Here is a 21316-nt window from a genome sequence, read left to right as displayed (position 1 = left end):
AATATTGTACACATAAAGAATTTAATTTTTTTCTTTTCCTAGTAACTTTGAGCAGGCGGAGAAGCTATTTCAACTATAGGACTCAGCTATACAGCTGCAAATAAAACATTTTAAGTGTGTTTTAAGTGCAATATATAATGTGACACTAGATGGTGATGGTGAGCCTTATGGAAAATTCAATGTATTTTAAAAAACGCTTTAAAAAAACATTTTCAAAATAGTTTTTATATGTGTGTTGATTCCACCCAGGAATCCACACTGAGGTTTCTGTGGCTATGTCTGCCTTTTAAAAATATGCAGATGATCCAGTCACAAACACTCACAGTTTTACCGTAAGAGCCAAACTAGTATGAATGCAATTAATACACAGAATTTGATTTTTTAAAAACTTTTTTTTTAAAGCAGCTCAAGTGGATCCATCTCAGGTGCTGGATTGCTAAGAGTGTAGAGGGAGAGTTTAAATTGTTCTACCCCCTGCTGTCAACCTGAGAGAAATCAACCCCCCCCCCCCTTATATTAGGAAGGAAATCTTCACTGGTGTCAATGAACACATCTTACTTAATGAAAATGGCAGCTGTAGCGGCAGCCTGTACCATGTCACCACCTGAGGCAAAACGGGAATGTGCCACTCCCTGCTTCCCACCCACTGTGCCTCCCCCAAACTTCTGCTGCCACCAGAATTTCCCTCTCTCACAGAAATTGGCAAGAACCAGGATGTTATTCAAGGCACTGCCACTCATCTTCTCTGCCTCAGAGTGGGGGAGATGAGTGGCAATGCTACATGAAGGATTGCCTTTCTCTCACTGAACTTGGCAAGAGCTTGGGTGTTCTGCATGTCAGGGAAGATGAGCAGCAGAACTACAAAATGCTTCCCTCTTGCCAGAGAGAGGGGAGCGTTCCGGCAGTGGTGGAAGCAGCAGGATGCTGCCTCTTGCACTTCTGTCACTTGAGGCGAGTGCTTCACTCCACCTCATTGATGGGCCAGCTCTGTTCACCAGGATTGTGGCAGAGGGCAGGAGTTAGAGAGTTTGGATTTGATATCCCGCTTTATCACTACCTGAAGGAGTCTCAAAGCGGCTAACATTCTCCTTTCCCTTCCTCCCCCACAACAAACACTCTGTGAGGTGAGTGGGGCTGAGAGACTTCAAAGAAGTGTGACTAGCCCAAGGTCACCCAGCAGCTGCATGTGGAGGAGCGGAGACACGAACCCAGTTCACCAGATTATGAGTCTACCGCTCTTGACCTCTACACCATACTAGACTTTCCCTCACCACTCCCTGAATATCTGACACTGCTCAAGCTCCCCAAGGCTGGTATTTATACTTAAAAAGAAAAGAAAAAGCACATGTTAATTACATTCATGACTTGAGTCCCACTGAAAGTTACTGTTTAGCAGTACTTGAAATTCACAGCTTCCAAGGGCACAATTACTACACACTGGTCATGTTCAGACAAAATGCTGACCATAAACCAAAGTTAGATAAATTAATCTGCGAATGAAGTGCATATTGTTGCACACAGCTGAAGCAATTCCAGCTTTGCTCCTCTACCCTTGAGGGGGAAACAAACCAGAGTGGCTGATTTAGCATTATTTTCAAGCCAGTGCTTGTGGTTTATTTCTCCCACACTAGGAGTGGGGAACCTCCAGCCCACAGGTCTAATTTAGCCTGCCAGGCATCAAGATTTGGCCTGCAGACTTAGATGATCCAGTTTCCCAGCCCTGTCCTAAACAAACCACAACTGGGAAGCCAAGGTTTGTTCCTCAGCAAAAATGCTGGAGAATCACACTTTTGCAAATATTAACATTCAATTTTGCCTCTAGATTTCACCTCAAAACATTTTCTTTCAAGTACTTAGAAAAACAACAGGATTGTTTGTTGGGATTTAAAAATCTTTAGTAATGTATCTATTTGTTGAAAGTGACATACTTCTCAATTCAATGCTACAGTTACATGGGACAATTCACAATGTATAAAATGCTTTCTGGAAGAAGAAAAAAGAGAGAGCAGGCAACTGTTGAGACATACTGAGATCAGGTAGTTGGAAAGCCCCTTAATGCCAACATCATCCATTAGAGAAATGCTAAATTATAATCTTATTTGTTGGGTAAGTGCTTTTTGTGAATTGCCTTTAGATAATGACTTGTGAATATGTTGCACAAAATCTTTGTCTAGGAGGTGGAAGGTGCTGACCAACACAGGAGATCACCCACTTACAGGAAATGAATTCACAGACAAGACATTTCTAACATTTAAATGGTGCAGCCAACCATGACTAAACAAGTACCAAAAGGAGTTGTAAGCAGCAGTGTAACAATGACTTTTTCCATTAAGAGTTCAAAAGCTGTGTTAAGTGAGTGAATGTTATGCTGTGTCTGGTGTCCATTATAATGCTTATGATATCCACAGAAGACTTAATTGTGTGGGTGTGGATGCATGTGTCATCCTAGAATTGCTACCATCAAAAATTCCTGCATGCTGGGGTGGTACATTCTATGCAGGAACCTGCAGGCAATGAGAAACAATCACACCAGCATTTGAGAGCCAAGTCACTGATTGGCAGCTTGACTGAGTTTAGTATTTTGCATCTATGGCATACTGTAATGCATGTATGCAGGAGCACAAGCTGTGAAGTGAAGCTAACAACCGTGATATGCTGGTACATGTGATGAAGGGGTCTGAGAGTTTCCTGCGGAGCTTGAAAACTGGGATGCCTTGTGGTACTTGAAGAAACAGACATAGATAAAGAGAATATATTAAAACAGATATGTCAGAAACAAGCAAGTGGAAGTGGGAAAAGTCCTTGGCAGATCTAGCTGGGCCCATTCATTCTACAAAAACAAGATAAAAGCACACACATGTACTAACCAAATGCATACTATTTTTACATTTCAGGTGAAAGTTCTAAACATTTATTAGCTAATAGGCAGAAAACATGTATTAGCTAAGAGTCATAGCTTAGTAGGGAAGCACACACTTTGCAAGGTTCAATCCCTGGCATCTCCTTCAAAGCAGGAAGGACCTCTGCCTAAGATGCAAGGGATCTGTTATTGTCAGAAGAAAGAAAACTGGGAAAGAATGACCAAAAATCTGATCTACAACAAGGCTTCCACTTAGAATAGCAATATAATGATTACTTGACAAGCAAAGACAAGACACTCTGCTGTTGCATCATTATAAACCATAGTTAAGCTTAACTATGGTTTAAAGGTGAATACACAGTGTGCATTGGCTGAAAATCACAGGCACTTTGTCCCCTCCCTGCTCTTGCCATGTGCCACATCCAAATCTGGGCTCATGGCTGGTATCTCTTCAACAAAGCCAAAACCATATCTCTTCAACAAAACAAAACCATAGAGTTGTGTCTGGCAGTACAGTGGCAACAGGAGTAGGAAGAGAAATGAACCAGCGATAGGAAGCCTCAGGTTTGGTGGCAAAATGTGGTGCTCCAGACCTCTTTATCTAATCTGCAGGACTTTCTCTAGACTGTGACGCTTCCCCATGTCAGCCCCCTCTTCCTAGGCCACATCTCTCACCATCCCTGCTTCACACCCTCCCTGAGTGCTTTTTTCTGACTGGAGGATGGAGAGTGAGAGGTGTGTGTGTGTGTGTGCAGAAACCTCCGGTTTTGGGTTTACAAAAGTAAGCATCAACATCCATTGTTCCACCCACTTTTTGCCTCTGACCCTGCCCACCACTGGCATGCTGCCCTTGAAAGGTTCCCCACGACGAAGTGTTGGCTTCAGGCTGAAAGAGATTCCCACTCCCTGGTTTGGAATGAAGTGCAAGCCAGGCGAGTCTCTTCCTTTTATGTATCTGTCACAGCTGCATCTGTCCAACACCTAAGCAGGAAAAGCAAATAGTATCCCAGACCCCCAAGTTAAAGTGCATAGTACTCAAGACCAAGTTATTTTGGTACCTGAGACAAAAAGATCCCACAAATGCCTCCTGCCTTTACGACAATATACAATAACAATACATTAAATGGCTAACATCTTGTGCCCTTTCATGATACATGGTAGGGCCAGCCCTGGTTTTCTTCCAGATGGGGACAGTGTAAGGATAGATGGGGATCAATTAAAAAAACACTGTGCACATCAAACTATATGTTTATTTCTAGTCTGGTGCCCACCAAGGTCCATAAATCAAATGAATAGGGAACTTGTGGCAATTGTCTTTATTTGGTCACCAGCACATATAAAGTTAAATGTTCACCAAAATAAAAATAAATGCTGAATGAATTCAATAGTATCATATTCCCTCCAGCACGGTGGCTGCAACAATACATGGCTAATTCACAAAATATGAATATTAGCATAAAGGCCTAAAGCAGTTCCCACAATTAGAAATAAAATAAACCCATTAACTGCAGCCATGTAAGCCTACAGGCTACAGACTAGTGACGCCATTAAGCAGAGAAACTACAAAAGTTTGCTAATCAAATCTCTAAGAGATCAAACAATTTCAGACACAATAGAAATCTCCCCTTTTTTAGTTTAGAATTTGGAACTGCACTTTAAAAACAACTTTTAAAAATATAAAGGAAGCTAACGATACTATCAGCATGCTAACGTCTATGACCAAGTTCCTAACTGTTGAGTGGCCTGTATTGTTGATCAGTAAACAGTGACATGCCAAATTTGTTCCTGTATAGATAACACAAGCAAAAATAGTCAGATATTTAATGAAAGGCAATGCAATACAGATGTCAGATAATTAAATACTTGGAGCAAAAGAAAAAGAAAAAAGAAAAAAGAACCCCCCCCCCCTTCCCCCAAAATAGTATCTACCTCATGCAGAATTTGTTTTTGCAAAAGTTCTACTTTCTGGAACAAATTTAATTGCTGATATTAACAATGTCTCAAAGTTGTTACTCATTACAACTGGCCAAATTACTAGTTGACACTAGTAAAATGAGCCAGAGGTTTTCAACTCAACAGTACAATAGTAATTACTAAATTACAAATGTAATGTCTCTTTTTAAGACTGTAAAACTAGGCCAAGTAGGTATTACTTAGCTACGGCAGCTCTTCTCCCAGATGTTAATCCCATAGTTTAGCAACAATGTTTTATTCAAAACTGGTAACAGAAGAAAATGCAATAGAAATGCCATGTGACTTCCCGTACAGATTAGAAATGGTGCCAAGAATGAATGTTACTGCTACTATGGTACTAAAGGCATTTTTCTTTCAGTGATTATGCAGGGTGTCATGGGCTGGTTTATTCTGATTTTGGACCTGGTGCTTTTACCTCTATAAATTATAACTTTTTTCTAGGAGAAAAGAGTGTAATTTGCAAATAACAGAATTTTAGTATTCCTCCAAATACAACTAAAATATAGGCCTAAAAATAACAGAGAGCACATACGTGGAGATGAAGCTTTCACAAGCTTTGAAGAGACACTACCTAAACAGCAGGAAAAACTTTCAGACAGAAAGAGGTTGTAGACTCTCCTTCCTTGGAGTTTTTAAAGCAGAGGTTGCGTGGCCATCTGTCATGGATGCTTTAGCTGAGATTCCTGCATTGCAGGAGGTTGGACAAGATGACTCTTGGGGTCCCTTCCAACTCTACAATTCTATGATATCTACTAAAATAAATATGTTGACAGTAAGTCTCTCTCCTTCTCTTCTTTCACACTACTAGGGAGTGGGTGGCTGTATGAACACTGTCCCCTCCTATCTGCAGTTCTAAAGATCAGGTGCTGTCTGTGAAACATGTGTTCCCTCTTCCACCCTTTTCAAAACAAAATTCCTCCTAAAGTTTAAGAAAAGCTTTGGCCCAACTTGAAGACTGAAAACTCTGATCAGGGTTTAAACTATTTGAAAAAGGGGAAGCTTGTTGCTGGAAATTCCTCTTCTCTTGTCTCACAGAGCACTCCAAGGCTCTGAATGTTAGCCCCTCAGAACTCTTTCTCACTATTACTATTTATTTATAATGGCTGAGCACTGGGCCCACCAGAGCTCAGGCAGGGACAGTCTGAGATGGCTGAAGGGCCTTCAGTGTCATGATTCAGCCTTGGCTGCTGGCCAGAGGAAGGGGTTAACCCAGATGTCTTGGAATGCCCTCTGGGAGTCATTAGAAAAGAAACTTAAATGTTGATTTCTGATCCTCCTCATCTTCCTTATTTATTAAATTTCTATAAACAGGAACCCTGATTAAACAGGAACCCTGTTACAATCGCTTCCAATGTTTGGGGAGAGGGGGAGTAGAAACCATGCAGTAAGATGGCAGCCTCCTGGTCGCTTCATGAAGCTTAAGAGACTGCCATACTTTCCCTCTTCCTACTTTTTAAAGGCCTACTTTTCACAAAGCTAGTGCTCTGATTGTATGGAGTCCCAACATGTGAATCGCTGCTCACGTGGACAGGTATAGTGAAGACAGGTATAGTGGACAGGTATAGTGAAGACAGGTATAGTGTCAGCAGCATAGCCCAACTTCTGTACAACGCCCCCCTCCTTTATGGGTAATGTCTGGAATGGGATGAATTCTAACAAACGTTGTGAATTTCCAAAACAATTTATATAATTCCTCAATTTTCACAGTCTAGTACTTTCACCCGGTATGGGGGGAAAGAAGCCATGCAACCCCAGAGCTTGTCTGAGTAAGCTCTGAGAGACTTTATCCCATCCAACATATAAGCAGGAGCTTCTGCTCACACAAATGAATGTTCACTGACACATTTAGGTGACTGTCAACATTCATAACCTGAATTTCTGTAGTCTGAGAGACCTAAAACCCTACAGTAATGAAATTAGAAATGCAGTCATCTGTGTCATATGCCTCCAATCAGCGAGGGCAGTTCTGGTATTCTGGTCCCTGCCCCAGGTATTATACTATACTATCCCTATTTTTGATTGTGTTTTTTTGGGATGCCTAAATTTTGCAAGCGTAAGTTGCCGGTTTGAAATTCTTCAGGGTTCAGTCTCCTTCCCCATGTATACGATTAAATCTCTACATGGGTGGGGGAAGGGAAAAAGATGGCTGTAGACTCTCAAACACATATATGTAAATTCATACTAACATTTAAGGCTTCATAGAGTGCATCGCAGAGCCTGGTGAAGCTCATTTTGAATGACTGGTATGAGATTGTGTGACATTTTGTTTTCCTATCATATCTTTAACAAAAGAACAAACACCTACATGGTTTTTAAAGCAGCACAGGACAAGCTGTTGTAGAGTAAATAAATACTGCAAAAAGCATACATAGTGGTGCTTTCTGCCATTTGTAATGGGGGAGCTTAAGAAGTGTTCCTTGCTTGCTATGGGAATGAGGGTGTTATAAGCACGTTCCTATTTTCATTTGCAACATGTTGGAGGGTCTGGAATATATGACCACAGGCTTTAGAAATTCTTTATTTAAAAATAGCATTCCTGCCAGTTGCACCAGGTTTCCAAGCTAGGGAAAGCACATTCTCATACTCATTTCAATTTTCTTTATTGTCACCTATTATCCTCTTCTGATGTACTTTCAGTTGCAAAGAGTGTCTAGCTGCACTTTGCAACAGAACCTTCCCATCTTATGTCATGACAATCATCTTTTCATTCATTATTCAATATTAAATATAACTTCCACATAACCAACTAATGCTGCCTATATGTGTCAGAACCAGAGTCATGTTAAGAAAAATGAAAACACCCCTAGCATAAGTTTCTATTTCTCTCGCTACTCATTCCCCCAATCAATCCTAATTATTCTATTTTGTAAATCAAAGTCTTTAAACTGTAAGCAACCTTTCATTTTGTTTTTATCATTAGAAGATTCAACTGGCTGGGTGGAACAAATACAATTACATGTGTTGCTTTATAGAACTAATCCCTGTTTAATATATTTGCTATAGCTTAATACCCCTTTGTATGACATTGGATGAAAAATTTATCGGATTGTTTAGATTCACATACACAGTGACATGTAAAAACAATAAGTAACACATTCTCCAACTGGAGACAGAACAATAGATTAAACATTTCTCTCATCAGAAAGAATCACAGAATCCTCAGTTTTAAAAAGTGCTGAAGACAAGCGAAGGGATGTTTAAACTGACCAAAAAACAAACAAACATATTTTTCTTTCTTTCCTGAAATACCACTTTTTGACTACATTTAGCTTATTATTTCACAGAACTAACTGCCTTTTTTGACAGAATAGGCTCATAAAGAAAGGTAGATCCTTAGAGCTGAGTTTTTAAAAGCCTGATGCAGCACAGAAAAGCAGCGAGGCCTATAGCCAGAGCTCTGTGGGGCTTGGATGCACACATGGATGTTTTAGACATTACTGCCCCCACCTGAGCACTGCTGAAAAGTTTTAGTGGTGCTTCCACTAATAAGCAGCAACATTCAAACGCTTTCTATTCCAGGTATGACTGAGCTACGATCCTTAACTAATTCTCATAGAACCATCCAATGTGCATGGAAGCTCATGAATGCTGGCACAGCCACTGCTGGGATATGTCAGCTCTAGCATGCACAAGCTCCCACATAGTTGCAGAGAGCAGGGAGCTGCTAAATGCTTACAGTTTCACATAAAGCACCTGGAGAGGGAAGAGCTTTTCAGAAGTGCTTTCACTGGGACAGAGAGTGGGTCTGAACAGAAACTCAAACTGTTGAACTTTAGGAGATATCCATGATGCAAATGCAGCACCCGTGGGCATCAGCTTATGCACATGCTGCAACAATGGCAAATCGACAAAAAGGCAGAACCTTCCTAACAGTGTTTGAATCTCCCATTGTTCTAGGCACATTTTGCGACAGGAAATTTCATTAGCGCGAACAGTTTCTGAGCTCCGGGTGCAGCACTGCACCTAAGATTTCAGATTCAAACTGCAGAGTGGTAGTGTAAGACCATTCTAGAAAGGAGGCCCTTTTTCTGCCTCCCCACCTCTAGCTACTCTCTGAAGACTGGAGAAGAGACCCTCTTAAGAATATTAGGTGGGTGGGCATGGGAAGGACTAGACCATGTGAAAAATGAGCGTAAGATTTTAGCTGCAGTTTTTCCCCCAGCTTTGTATTCTTGTTATAAAAAAGCACGCCTAGACATTCCATTGTTACAGCCATAACCTAGGTTTAAGGTACCATTTAGCTCCTAGCTTTCATATCTCAGTTTGCATGACCAGGCACGACAGCCCCAGCCCCCAGGAAACGTGGGAAAGGAAATAAAAGACTCTGACAACATTATGGAATTAAAATTAGGCCACAACTTTATTAAACTTCCGAAAGTAGGAAGAGCTTGGCTTAGGTCTTGGCCGTGTATCCCTCTCAGCCAGGGAACTAGGGCACATCAGGGTAAATGGGATATGGGGGTGCTCTGCACGACCTAAGTGTAGGCAGGCAGCCGAGCCCATATCCCTACACGCAGGGTAGTTCACTGACAACCTTTCAGTGTATGGCCAGTGACACCCATTTATGTAACCCCTTTAAGAAGGGACCCTGGAATCGCCGCCGCAGGGGGGTCAGTCATCACTTCACACACACACACACACACACACACACACACACACAGAGTCCTTCAACAGCAACCAGTCAAAGACCACAGCTGCGCCCACTAAACAGGAAGAAAAAGTTAACCTGTAAACAAGAAACATTAACAAAGGGAGGGTAAGGAGGGTGAATCTCCAGAGCCGTCTGCCTGGTTAATACTGGCTCCTCCCCCTATTTATAATGGGTCTGGCCCCACGTCCCAGGAAATGAAACTTAAAGCTGAGGCTGGGTGTGAACCTCTGAATAATACATTGAGAAGCAGGCCAGCCCCCTTCTACTAGCAAGTTCCCTGGGAACTGTAGCACCACATGCGATCCCGCAAAAGGCACCCACAATATAGTGTGAGTGCTCATTCTAACACTACTTCCTAATCAACGTCTAAAGTTGGTGATGGGCAGGATAAGGGTGAACAAACAGACTTTAATCTGCTTTACCATGGTCCCCAATCACACGAAAGGTTTTAATTGCATTCAGGTAACTTTCTGCTGACTTTTCCTGTTCAACATAGGAAGATCAGGGACTAAGTGAAGAGATTTGTGGAATGGGGCTTGTGTGCATGTCTGAAAGTTAACATGTTAAGGATTGCTCCATGGAGTCATTGTCCAGTGAGTGGACCATGTGTTGCAATGAGTGGACATGGGGAATACAGTAGAGTTTTTTCAGCCACAGAATGCTATTCAGTTAGCTATCCAGCTGGCTCTATCACTGCTTGCATTGCAGTGGTAGTTTGCTTATTTCAGAAGTTTCTCAGTGAAAATACCGGCTTCTTTATTTTTATGTTTGTAAATGAATGGCATTTCCATACCCAAGTAGCATGAGAAGAGTGTTTTGCTCCTTTTGCCTTGCACAGAATGCAACAGGGGGATCTACTACCTGGTCACAGCTTAAACCCATCCCCAGAAGTAGCTCTTACCTTATGGGTAGTATGTGTTTTGTATGTATGTATGTGTCTTTCTATTTCTAAGTTGGGCATTACTGCTATACTAATAGAGAAGAGGTGGGCAAAAGTAAGACTTGGTTTCTCCCAACGTCCAGCATCTCTGCAGAGAACTGGCTTCCCATGCACATAGAATAGTCTTTAAAGAAGAGTGCATGTGGCGTATTTTAACTTTCTGTGAACTACCTACACAGAACTGTATGATTTGGATGCAAAATTTCTATTCAGGCATTTTCAGGGTGAGGTTTCCAAATGGATGAAAACCAAGCAGTTCCTTGCCGACACAGTTTCTGGCTATGGGTACATCCTTGCAAATAGTTGTTGTTGTTTTTTAAGTTAGATAATATTCTCCAAAGAATTGAAATCACTTAGATCTGCAAGAGCCAATTGTTCAACAACAGTTGTGTTCCTAAGGAAGCAGTCCTCAAGTTACTTATGAGGGACGAAACAAATGACTATGAACATTAATTAGGCTTCCATCTATATACAAAAAGTTCAGTTTGTCAAACTGTGGCCAATTTATAAATCCCTTTCTTGCAATGTTATCCAGGACTGGGGTGGATGAAGAATGTAAGGTCATTGTGATAAGCCATCTTATAAACAGCACTCACAGAAGATTTAATGTTGCCAAGCTATTAAAATGAAGATGATGTTTTAAAAAGCTATGTGGACACAACATCCTTGTTGAATTAATCTGCTGTTTCAGTTAGGGCTCCTTAGATTCCAAATGATTATGAGATTTAGAATAATTATGCCAGCATTAAATCTTACTGATTTCAATGGAACTTAACTACAAGTGTCTATATACAGAATCATAGCCTTAACTTTCACTACAGTTCTCCTCTCATAAACATTTATTTAGCTTGAGGAGAAAGTCCCACTTTATACTTAGAAGACAAAATCATAACTAGGAAATGGTCCAGAAAACTATGCCTAGGTAAAGAAAAACAAAAGTTCACCAATATAAGGATGTGGGTAAGAGAGGAAGCACAAGCGCTTTTGATTTTACAGTAGGTGCAGCTCACTAAGCTGAGTCAACAATGTGATGTAACATTACGGAAGGCCACAGACTTTTAAGTTACATTAAGAGTAGCATTTGTTCAGCACTGTTTGTGATCACTAAAGTTGTTGTTGTTGTTGTTGTTGTTATTATTATTATTATTATTATTTCAGACATTTCTACACCAATTCATTATTTGCACTTTTAAAGGGTCTACTAAAAACAACCCCTCCCCCAACGGGACTATAAAACAATTTAAAAAATTCATAACACTAAACATTGCCTTAAAATGCCTGCTGGAACAAGAAAGTCATAGTCATCTGCCTGTAGTTCAGCAGCTTGAACCTGGCTTGGTAACATATGAGCAGGCAGTGCAAGCTTTTAAGCACCAGAGCCATGAGTTGGAGACAGTCTGTCCCCATCAACAGACTAGCTGTATCATTTTGCACCAGCTGGAGGTTCTGGATCAGGCTCAGGGGTAGCCCCACATAGGATGCATTGTAATAATTAAGTTTAGAGGTTGCTAATGTATGAATCACCATAGTCAAGACATCCATATAACATTATGGCTGTAGTTGGCACACAAGCTATAGCTGCTAATGGGTACTCTAGTTTGTCATCGTTAGCACTATTAATTGATAAATGCTGAGCATCAATTGCCCTGTTACAGTAATGATCGGGCCTGGGTGTGCATAAGGTACTACAAGCGTATTTTTTATGTGTCTGGACATGTGGGTCTCAAAGGGAGTCCTAGTTTGGGGGGGGGGGTCAAAGGTGGTAACGGTGATAAACACCAGAAGCATATGTAGGCAAAGGCAGACTCCTGCTACAGGAATGTGATATCTGCATTTTGGCCAGTGTGCACATCATCAGTTTCAAGATTATTATAAGTGGCTGCATTTGCATGCAACACTAAGCCAATCTTAATAAGCGATGATATGCATGGGCCACCATGACAATAGGATACTGGACTAGGTGACCTTTCGGACTGTTCAAGCAGGGCTATGCAATATATGTATGGCTATTCTGAATTTTGAATTTGTGTGCACCTACTGCAGCTTTTCTTTTGGCACAGCAAACTGTTTATATATGAATTGCATATTTTGTATTTTTTTAAAGGTATACAACACTTTGAAATATGTTTTAAGCAGTATAGAAATGGTTTAGGATAATAATAAATATTTGCATAAAGACAAATCTTGTTGACCTCCACTACCTTTGAGAATACTGCTTAATGGAACAGGTAATACTGCTTAAATGGAACAGGAAATTGGGTGGTATTCTACTAACTGTCCCATCAGGAGAAAAATTACCTCTAGCACAGAACAGGATTTCCACCTCTCTCTTCAACCCCTTGTGTGCCCCAAACTCTCCCTAGATCTGCTCAGGAGGGTTGGGAAGACCCCTAGAACAGACTTATGGTATGCAGTGGTGGGAGGTGGAAAAGTCCTATTGTGCTAGCAGTAATCTTTGTCCTGACAGGACCGTGACTTAATGCTATGTTGAATACAACCAATATACAGTACTTTACTCATGCAATCATTTTAATACCTTGAATTCAGCTATCTCTGCTAGATTTGTTAGCTAGTTTATTAAAAGCATACATATCCCATCTTTCTGTCTCAGTATGAGGCACTCAAGGATGGTCACAAGTATCCTGGTCCTAAACTATTTAGGACTTTAAAGCAAGGCAGCACAAAATCCTCTCCCCTACCCTTGCCAGATCTTTTAACCAAAACGAGGAAGGAATTCATGGCCATTCTGAGATTGTGACAAATGTTGTCTTTATTTCGGGTGTTGTATTGCTAACAAATTCCACTGTGAGGTGGGTCTGAGGCCTGGCTTTTCTTTAAAAATTCTGTCTTCAAGGCTACAGTTTACAAGCAAAGTGTGCCAAGCCACAAGTTGTTCTTTATAAGAAAAGAAGCCAGCCCTTTGTCCACCTTAGAAAGGAAATAGTATGTACTAAACACCCCAACCTAAACAACCACTTTCCCCCTTGAACTTTGGGAAGTTTAACACATACCCTGGTCACATAGCTGTCAACCTTTCCCTTTTTTGGCGGGAAATCCCCTTATTATAGCATTGGGAAACAGCAGCGAGGGTTGGCAGCTATGAAAATTTGAATATATGTTTAAATGGTTGCCTATTATCATTTTGCCCAGCCCTCCTGTAAAGGTGTGACTACAACTTCAAGCTGAACCCAGAAACAAGCAAGCAAGCAAACAAAACCATTCCACAGAAGATTGTACAATAATAGAGTGACCTATTCTGAATAAATTATTCTAGTCAAAAAGCTTAATGGCTGAATTAAGCATCAGCTGAAGTTCTTTAAAGGCAGGCCTAAGTTAATATATTTTACACAATTTAAACAGGTACAGTCAACACAATGGAAAAAGTATGATTGGTGCTCATCTAAAATGATCTGCAATGGCATAATGGAGTAACTTGCTCTACCCTGGTCATGAGGCAGGAGAAGAAACTTTTTGGGAAAGTGTCTGGCTCCAGAAGGGGGCTATCAGTATGACATAACCTTGTTCTTACCAGATTTTTCGGAAAACCCTTGGGAGAACTGCAATTGGAGGGAATGCATAATGCAGACCTGATGCCCAAGGAGACATTGGGGCATCTCACCCTTCTGTGTATGGGTTGTAGAAACAGGAGAGGTCTACCAAAAAATGGACTAGACTGACTGTGAAGTTGATTGAACACCTGCCGGTGCAGTGTCCATTTGCCTGGATCCAGTGTGATGCAGCTCTGCCAGTCTACTTGGGTATTGGATTTCTCTGAGATGTATTCCATGGAGAGGCTCAGGAGGTGGCATTCTACCCAGTTCATGAGTGGGCTGACTCTTGCTGGAGGTAAAGGGATCTGGTGCCAATTGATATACGATTTCACACTGATGCTGTCAGACCACAGAAGGATGTGGAGAGACTAGTGTTGTAGAAGGAAGTGTTGTATGTCCAACTGGGACACCCAGAGTTCCAGCCAGTTGATGCTGTTTTGGTGCTTCTGATGGGAACTACTTTGCCTGGATCAAGAGATTGGCACCTGTCATAATTATTGTCATGTGTAGATCCTGGAAGGGAGTGTCTTTCCTGCAGTTGGTATCTCTGCTCCACTATTTCATGGCTGCTTTGATTCTTATAGACACCTTGATATGCCAATGTCTGTTATGAGTGATCACCCACTGGTATGGTGTTGTTGTTGTTCAGTCGTTCAGTCCTGTCTGACTCTTCGTGACCCCATGGACCAGAGCACGCCAGGCATGACTATCCTTCACTGCCTCCCGCAGTTTGGCCAAACTCATGTTAGTAGCTTCGAGAACACTGTCCAACCATCTCATCCTCTGTCGTCCCCTTCTCCTTGTGCCCTCCATCTTTCCCAACATCAGGGTCTTTTCCAGGGAGTCTTCTCTTCTCATGAGGTGGCCAAAGTACTGGAGCCTCAACTTCAGAATCTGTCCTTCTAGTGAGCACTCAGGGCCGATTTCCTTGAGAATGGATAGGTTTGATCTTCTTGCATTCCATGGGACTCTCAAGAGTCTCCTCCAGCACCATAATTCAAAAGCATCAATTCTTCGGCGATCAGCCTTCTGGTATGGTAGGAGAGTCTAATGAAGGGTCCTGGCATGATGTTTGGCCCATGGAGTGATCTGCACAACCTGAGAATTTGAGCCATCATCTTGATAGCCATCTTCTTTGAGGCAATGAGGAGCTCCTGTGGAGGGGAAAGATTTGAGTGGATGCTGCCTCTTGAAACCCCAAGAAATCATCCCCCTCTGAGGATGATGGAGAGTGAAAAGTATGTGCATGATCAGGCTGATTAATATCAGATTCAGCCCCATTAGGGGAGATCAGGAGAACCTTATTCTCTGTTACAGAATGCATGGGCTGGTTGCTTAAAGAAGTGTGAGGCTCTGGTCTGATCATGTCTCCTAATAGGTGCGCTCTCATTATAACTTTATCTCTTTGCTGTTTCTGGTTTTTGACTGCAGGCAGTGCCAGAGAGCTATCCAAATGTGTTTCTTTCTTTTAAGCCTTGCAAGCTACCAGGATGCCTCATGAGCACGGTGGAACGATAGCCCAATCCTGTGACTCCCATGATGCCAAGAAGAGATCTTGCAAGCACATGTATTTCTGCATAGAGCTCAAGATTATACAATCAACATTTTATGTTTGATAAAAAGATCCAAAGACCAATCTCAAGCATTTCAAGATTTTTTTAAATTTAAATAATAATGCTATTGTTGTTCCTTTAGTCCTGTTATATCTGAAAATCAGTAACATGGTATTATTTTAAGTGTTGTTTTTTTAAGGTGGCATGGCTGGGAAAAGTCTTTTCTGAAAAACCTTAGTCAACTGCTGCCATCAGAGTTTACAGTACTGGATTTGGGGGACAGATGACCTGTAAGGTAGCTACATATATTCATATTCTTTAATTGAATTCTGTTGGATTCTAGATGTGTTTTGGAGAAAACATGTCCTTTTGCAGACCTTTAAGGGTATCCAGTTCAAATATATATATTAAAAACATACTATTATCTTATTGTTAACTATAATAAAGTGCTTTCCATTGCAAAGAAAACAAACATTGCCCGACATTAAAAACCACAACCACTAATATTTCACCACAACTACTGCCTGCCTATTTAACCACCTTTTGCCAAACCCAACCCAGTAGCCATTATTTTATTGTTTGCAGAGGTTTGTTTTGCTAAATCTCATGATATGTTTCCCGCCCCCCTTCAAAAAAAGGTCAAAGGTAGCAGCTTACCCACCCATCTACTTGAATACACAGCTATCCCATCATATATGGTTTGGCAAGATCTTCAGTGGAAGACAACAGGGGTTAGAACAGTTTTTCCTCAAACCATAAAGCTACTCAAAATAATATATTTAAGAAATCTGGGAAACAATACGGACTTCTGTATAACTAATACTCAGTATAAGTTATGCAGATCAACAAAGCAATGTCAAATGTTTGGTTGATGAAGATATGAAATGGATGCTCATAACAGATTGAATTTCATCATAAAAAACAGCCTTGTTTTGAAATACTATATTCTGATACCTACTGTTGGCTCTTCTGCTACTGGGAAAAAAAAGTTTGTTCAATGGAACATGCTGAAATGAAAATAAAAATCCTTATAACTTGGGTTTGTAATTCTAACTCTTACTGGAAAAAGCACCAGTACTATAATCCAAGAAGATGTCAAAATAATTACCATATTTACTTGAATCTAATGTGCACCTTTTTTTGCCAAATGACGTTGCAAAAATTAGGGTGTGCATTAGATTTGATGCCACATTTACATTTGCCAGCATGTTTCAAGGTGGTAATCTTCAGTGGGAGTTCATAGTATGCATTAGTTGACTATAGTGCCCTGTCAGTTGCAGTTTACCTAGACCAGGGGTCTGCAACCTTTAAGACCAAAAGAGCCACTTGGACCCATTTCCGAAGGGAAAAAAAAACCTGGGAGCCGCAAAACCATTGCGACATTTAAAGCAAATATAACACTGCATTTTATTTTTAAAAATCCGATTTAAATTTAAAAAAATCCTATTTAAATAAAAAAAATCTGATTTAAATAAAAAAAAATCCATTTTTTTTTAATAAAAAAAATCATTCATTTTTATCCACCCTGGGGACCACTACCAGGTCACAACCTGATCCAAGGTGGGTTGCAACAGCATACAAATATTTGATTTGTTTTTTTTTTTTTAAATGAGTCCTCAACTGCACACTTGTGTTAAATGTTTGTCCCATGTCTAATTGAAGACTGCTGGCTTTTACAATAATCTTAGTGTCTTTTACTCCTAATATTTCAGACCAGAGGCTATGTTCACCTCTTCCAACCTCCTCTCTTGCTAAATAAAGCACAGAATTGCACCAGAGAAGCCTGTGATGTTTGTGCTGACTTGCATACAGGTGGCTGTAGTAGTTCGTAGTGTTCAAACCTTTTTAGGGGAGTTCCCTGCCCCCTTAATGACAATGGCAATAGATTTTGCACATGAACACAGATCCAAGTTAGGACTCCTCTCTTCCACGCCAACAGGTGCTTTGTCAAGGCTCCCCTAACACACACTCAGGACAGAGGAAAAACTGCAAAACGTCCCGGCCTTGCTCCGGGGCGGAGAGAGACGCGTGCCCGCGAGAGCGCGGTCTGATGCTGCGAGCGGAACCAGGAGCGAAGGAGGCAGCAGCAGGGAAACAGGCGTCGCTTCCTCGACCATTTTTAAAAAGAGGGCTTCCCCCCTCGCCCTCGCCTGCCACCCGCCGCCCCTGGCCCAGCCCACAGCTGCCTACCTCGTCGTCGCCTCAACGCAGCAGCCAGTAGCCTTCTGAGAGGAACCGTGGCCAGCCCGCCCCCGCGGTCCCACGACCCAGTCGAGGAGTCCTGGCCTCCAGTGCCCGTGCGGGCACGCGTCTGAAGGCCCCCTTCCTGCCCCCATCCTGTCCCGCCTCCCAGGTGCCTCTGGATGCCGCGGGGTCCCACATAGCTGCCAACCCCGGAGCTCCCCTGTCCGCCACAAGGCCGCATCCCACGCTAGGAAGACTCCCGGAGCTGGGCAGGGTTGGTCCCGCCAGGCAGGCTTGGGGGGGCGGCCTCTCCTATGGACGCCTGCTTCGGAGGCGGAGGCGGGGTCTTCAAAGTTCCCCCTCCCACTCGCCCAGCTCCATCTCTTCCCGAAGGAGCTCACGCGCATCAGGTGCGCTCCCCGCCAGAGCCCTCAGCTGAGCTGCGCCACCTCTACTGCGTCCCCACCGCCTCCGAGCCCCGCTGCCCCGCTGTTCAAGGCCAGGTGATCCTGGGTACGCCCCTGAGCAGCGCCCTCAGCCTCCGGAGGGCGGGCCACCGGCCAGCTGGAGGGCGGTCGCTTCCGCTGGCCAGCTGGAGAAGTGGGCGGGCGTATCTGCCCCAGAGCCCCAGAGCCGCAGCAGCCGTGTAAAAGAGCCGCATGCGGCTCCGGAGCCGCAGGTTGCTGACCCCCGACCTAGACCATCACATGTTTTGCAAAGAACAGTAACAACAGGATTTTGCTTCAGATATGATTATTACAAAGTCAAATTGTAAGGTCCAGTTTCAGTGCTAACCCAACACTATAGACAAGCCATATAGTCTTTCTAGGATTTAGATGGTCTGTACAGAAATGCATGCAGACCAGTCCAGGATCAACCCTCCAAGGATCCAGAATGATAAGGTGACCGACACTTCATACAGTGTACATCTTCTCCATGCAGTATATTTAAAGATGACTGAAGGAAAGGGACTGGACAAATGTAGCACAGGAAAGTGTCATGCAGATATACCAACATGAGCTACCTACAGACAAATCAACTGAACATGCATCCTCCCTCCTGGCAGGGGTGGCCAATGTTTTCCTAGAAAAGGATTGTTCACGAAAGAAAGATTGCAAGAGGGTACTCACTTGTTTGTTCTTTGTCTTTGTGATGGTGTCTGAAATGGGTTTCTTCCTCTCTTTAACAGCTGTTTTAGAAAACAGTTCTTCAAATTCGTGATAATCTATGGAAGGCTCTTCAATTTTCTCCCACACAAGTGAAGCACTAGAATCTCTAAAGTTAAGCAAAAGACCTATGTAGGACAATGTCAGACTAAAGAATCACAAAATGGTAGAATGACAATAGATGATAAATAATTTAAGCTGCTGAAAGTAGCATTCTTTTTTTCTAGTTAAAACTGGACTTTTCAAGATGAAATACTGAACATCCCTATTTTCCATATTAAAGTAAGTTGCAAATTTTCTGTAAAACATACTTTTTAGTAGGGAACTGGTTTCATAGAGAAACAAAAATAGAGATATGCAGGCCATAATTTAAGGAATATTAGATTTATATCTGAAAGTTTCTGATCAAAGTCACTATTGTCAATAGTCAAGAAAGGTGAGAGGATCTGGAAAATAAGTATTTGCAGATTAACATTAAGTTTAATTAAGCTGAAAGGCAAGCAAGGAGAAGAATGAAAAGAAAACACTTTCACAAAACCTAGCATAATGTTTACACAGGGCAATTTTTGGTCAACTGGAACTATTGCGAAGACTTCAGAATTTTGGCACAGACTTCATAAATCAGTGCACAGCTTATGCTGTCTTTGGTTCATATTTGAAATGGATTTGGACTGTGAGGACAGATTGTATTGTTTCTTCTCTCTTAATAACAGAGAATCTGAATCAACTATCTCTTCTCTCCCTGCTTGACTACAGGGGAGTCTATTAGAAGGTAAGAGAAGTAGGGAAAGGGTATGATGCACACAGTAGTGGACACAAGCAGAAAACCACACAAAGAACCTCAGTTTAGTTTCCTGTTGCTCAGAGGAAAAATACATGGAAATAATTCCATGAAACATTCTGAACTCCATCCCCACAGCCGCTCCAGAGATGACAATGCACTGCAACAACAGCCTTTTTGATCCACATTACAGACTAGAAAACCTCTTCCACAGCCACTCTCCAATATCCCCAAATACGTCTCTTTGTGCCTGTATTTTCCTGATAGAAATCAGTCCTGGAACATGTTTTCAATGCAGGCGGAACCATAATAAAGTGTGTGCCTCCAAGTACGTGCATTATACTCTGCTTTGCAGAGGTGGGGAACTTTTAACCCACCTGAAATTGGGGGACTCGAACTCCCATCAGTACCAACAAACATGGTCCATGGTCAGGAATGATGGGAGTTATAGTACTCCATCATCTGGAGGGCCATAAGTTCCTCATTCCTGCCATAATACAAGAACTGCAGGGCTAGTTTATACATGTGACTGCAATTTTGTATTCCCACCATTTGTCCAGGTTGCTCATGCAACTGAATTACTCTCATACCTGTACTGGACCACTTCCTGCCAACATGATATATTTTTAAAGTCAGCCATAATCACAGGATAGTGATGGGAGTCTGAGTCACTTTGAATAGCTTAGCTATGTTTAATATCCTAGTTCTGATTTGCTGGTGAGTACATGAATCTTTATTAAGCCCTTTTATTGTATATTTGAATTCATATTTCTAGTAAGTTGATGGTTTGTACTGTTGTTATCAAAGATAAAGTCCAGACCTTGACGAAACTGCTGGTGAAACGGGAAGAATTGAAGCTGGCCACCCGTCGGGGACATACTCACATGTTTGAATGACTTTGTATAATCTTCTCCAATATTGGGAAGTTAGACCCATACTTCTTATAGACTTTTGCATAACCATCTTTAACATTATATTGCACTTTGTATATTGCACTTTGAATCAGCACTTTGATGTTTGAAAGCATATATAGGCGTTGCCTCTGAGGAAATATCTATGTATACTTTTTGTATGATGATATTGTTAGTTTAGTTCTATAATTAATACATTTCTATCCAGAGATATACACGGTTTTGTATTTTATCTGAGATAATCACAGGATTGGCTGCAATCCTGTGTGGCCATGTACATATGAAGTGATTTTCTCCATGAGGTTGTAGATACAGGTACATGTGCCAAATGATAGCACCAAGGGCATTCAGTGGCATTTGCCACATGTGTCTGAATTGGCCACCCAAGATAACATATTTGAAAGCTCCATGAGAAAGTGCAATTTGCATTAAACATATATGTTATAGTTACATTTGATTCAGAATCGAAGATAATACACATTGCTGTCCTGGGAATTATTAGTGTTCGACCAAGCCAAATACGGTCTATGCCACCTGGTAACTTTTACTATTAAAATACACAGCAAAACACTTCTTCCTAACGTTCTCTCAAAGCACATAAAAACAAGTACAAAAAAATTAAGCATTATAAAACATGGTTTCTCAGTATATAATGCTGGGGGTGGACATTGACTTTGGGATGCTGATATTTTTCAGTTCTTAGTATAACATGATCTGATTGGAAAAACTACCAACCGAATAATTC

At 41.6% G+C, this 21316-nt stretch overlaps 1 protein-coding gene across 2 annotated transcripts in view; it reads right to left on the bottom strand.

Moving 5' to 3' along the window:
* Window positions 1-21316, bottom strand: part of FMN2 (formin 2) — a 154752-nt gene that overhangs the window by 72692 nt on the left and 60744 nt on the right. For both annotated transcript variants that reach the window (XM_033144343.1, XM_033144344.1), the window contains one exon: window positions 18844-18988. In XM_033144343.1, coding sequence (XP_033000234.1) covers window positions 18844-18988 — 145 coding nt within the window. The remainder of the gene's footprint in view (window positions 1-18843; window positions 18989-21316) is intronic.

The sequence above is a fragment of the Lacerta agilis genome, chromosome 3 (genome assembly GCF_009819535.1).
Source record: "Lacerta agilis isolate rLacAgi1 chromosome 3, rLacAgi1.pri, whole genome shotgun sequence".
NCBI classification, from domain to species: Eukaryota; Metazoa; Chordata; class Lepidosauria; order Squamata; family Lacertidae; genus Lacerta; species Lacerta agilis.
This window is presented reverse-complemented; position numbering and strand designations above follow the sequence as displayed.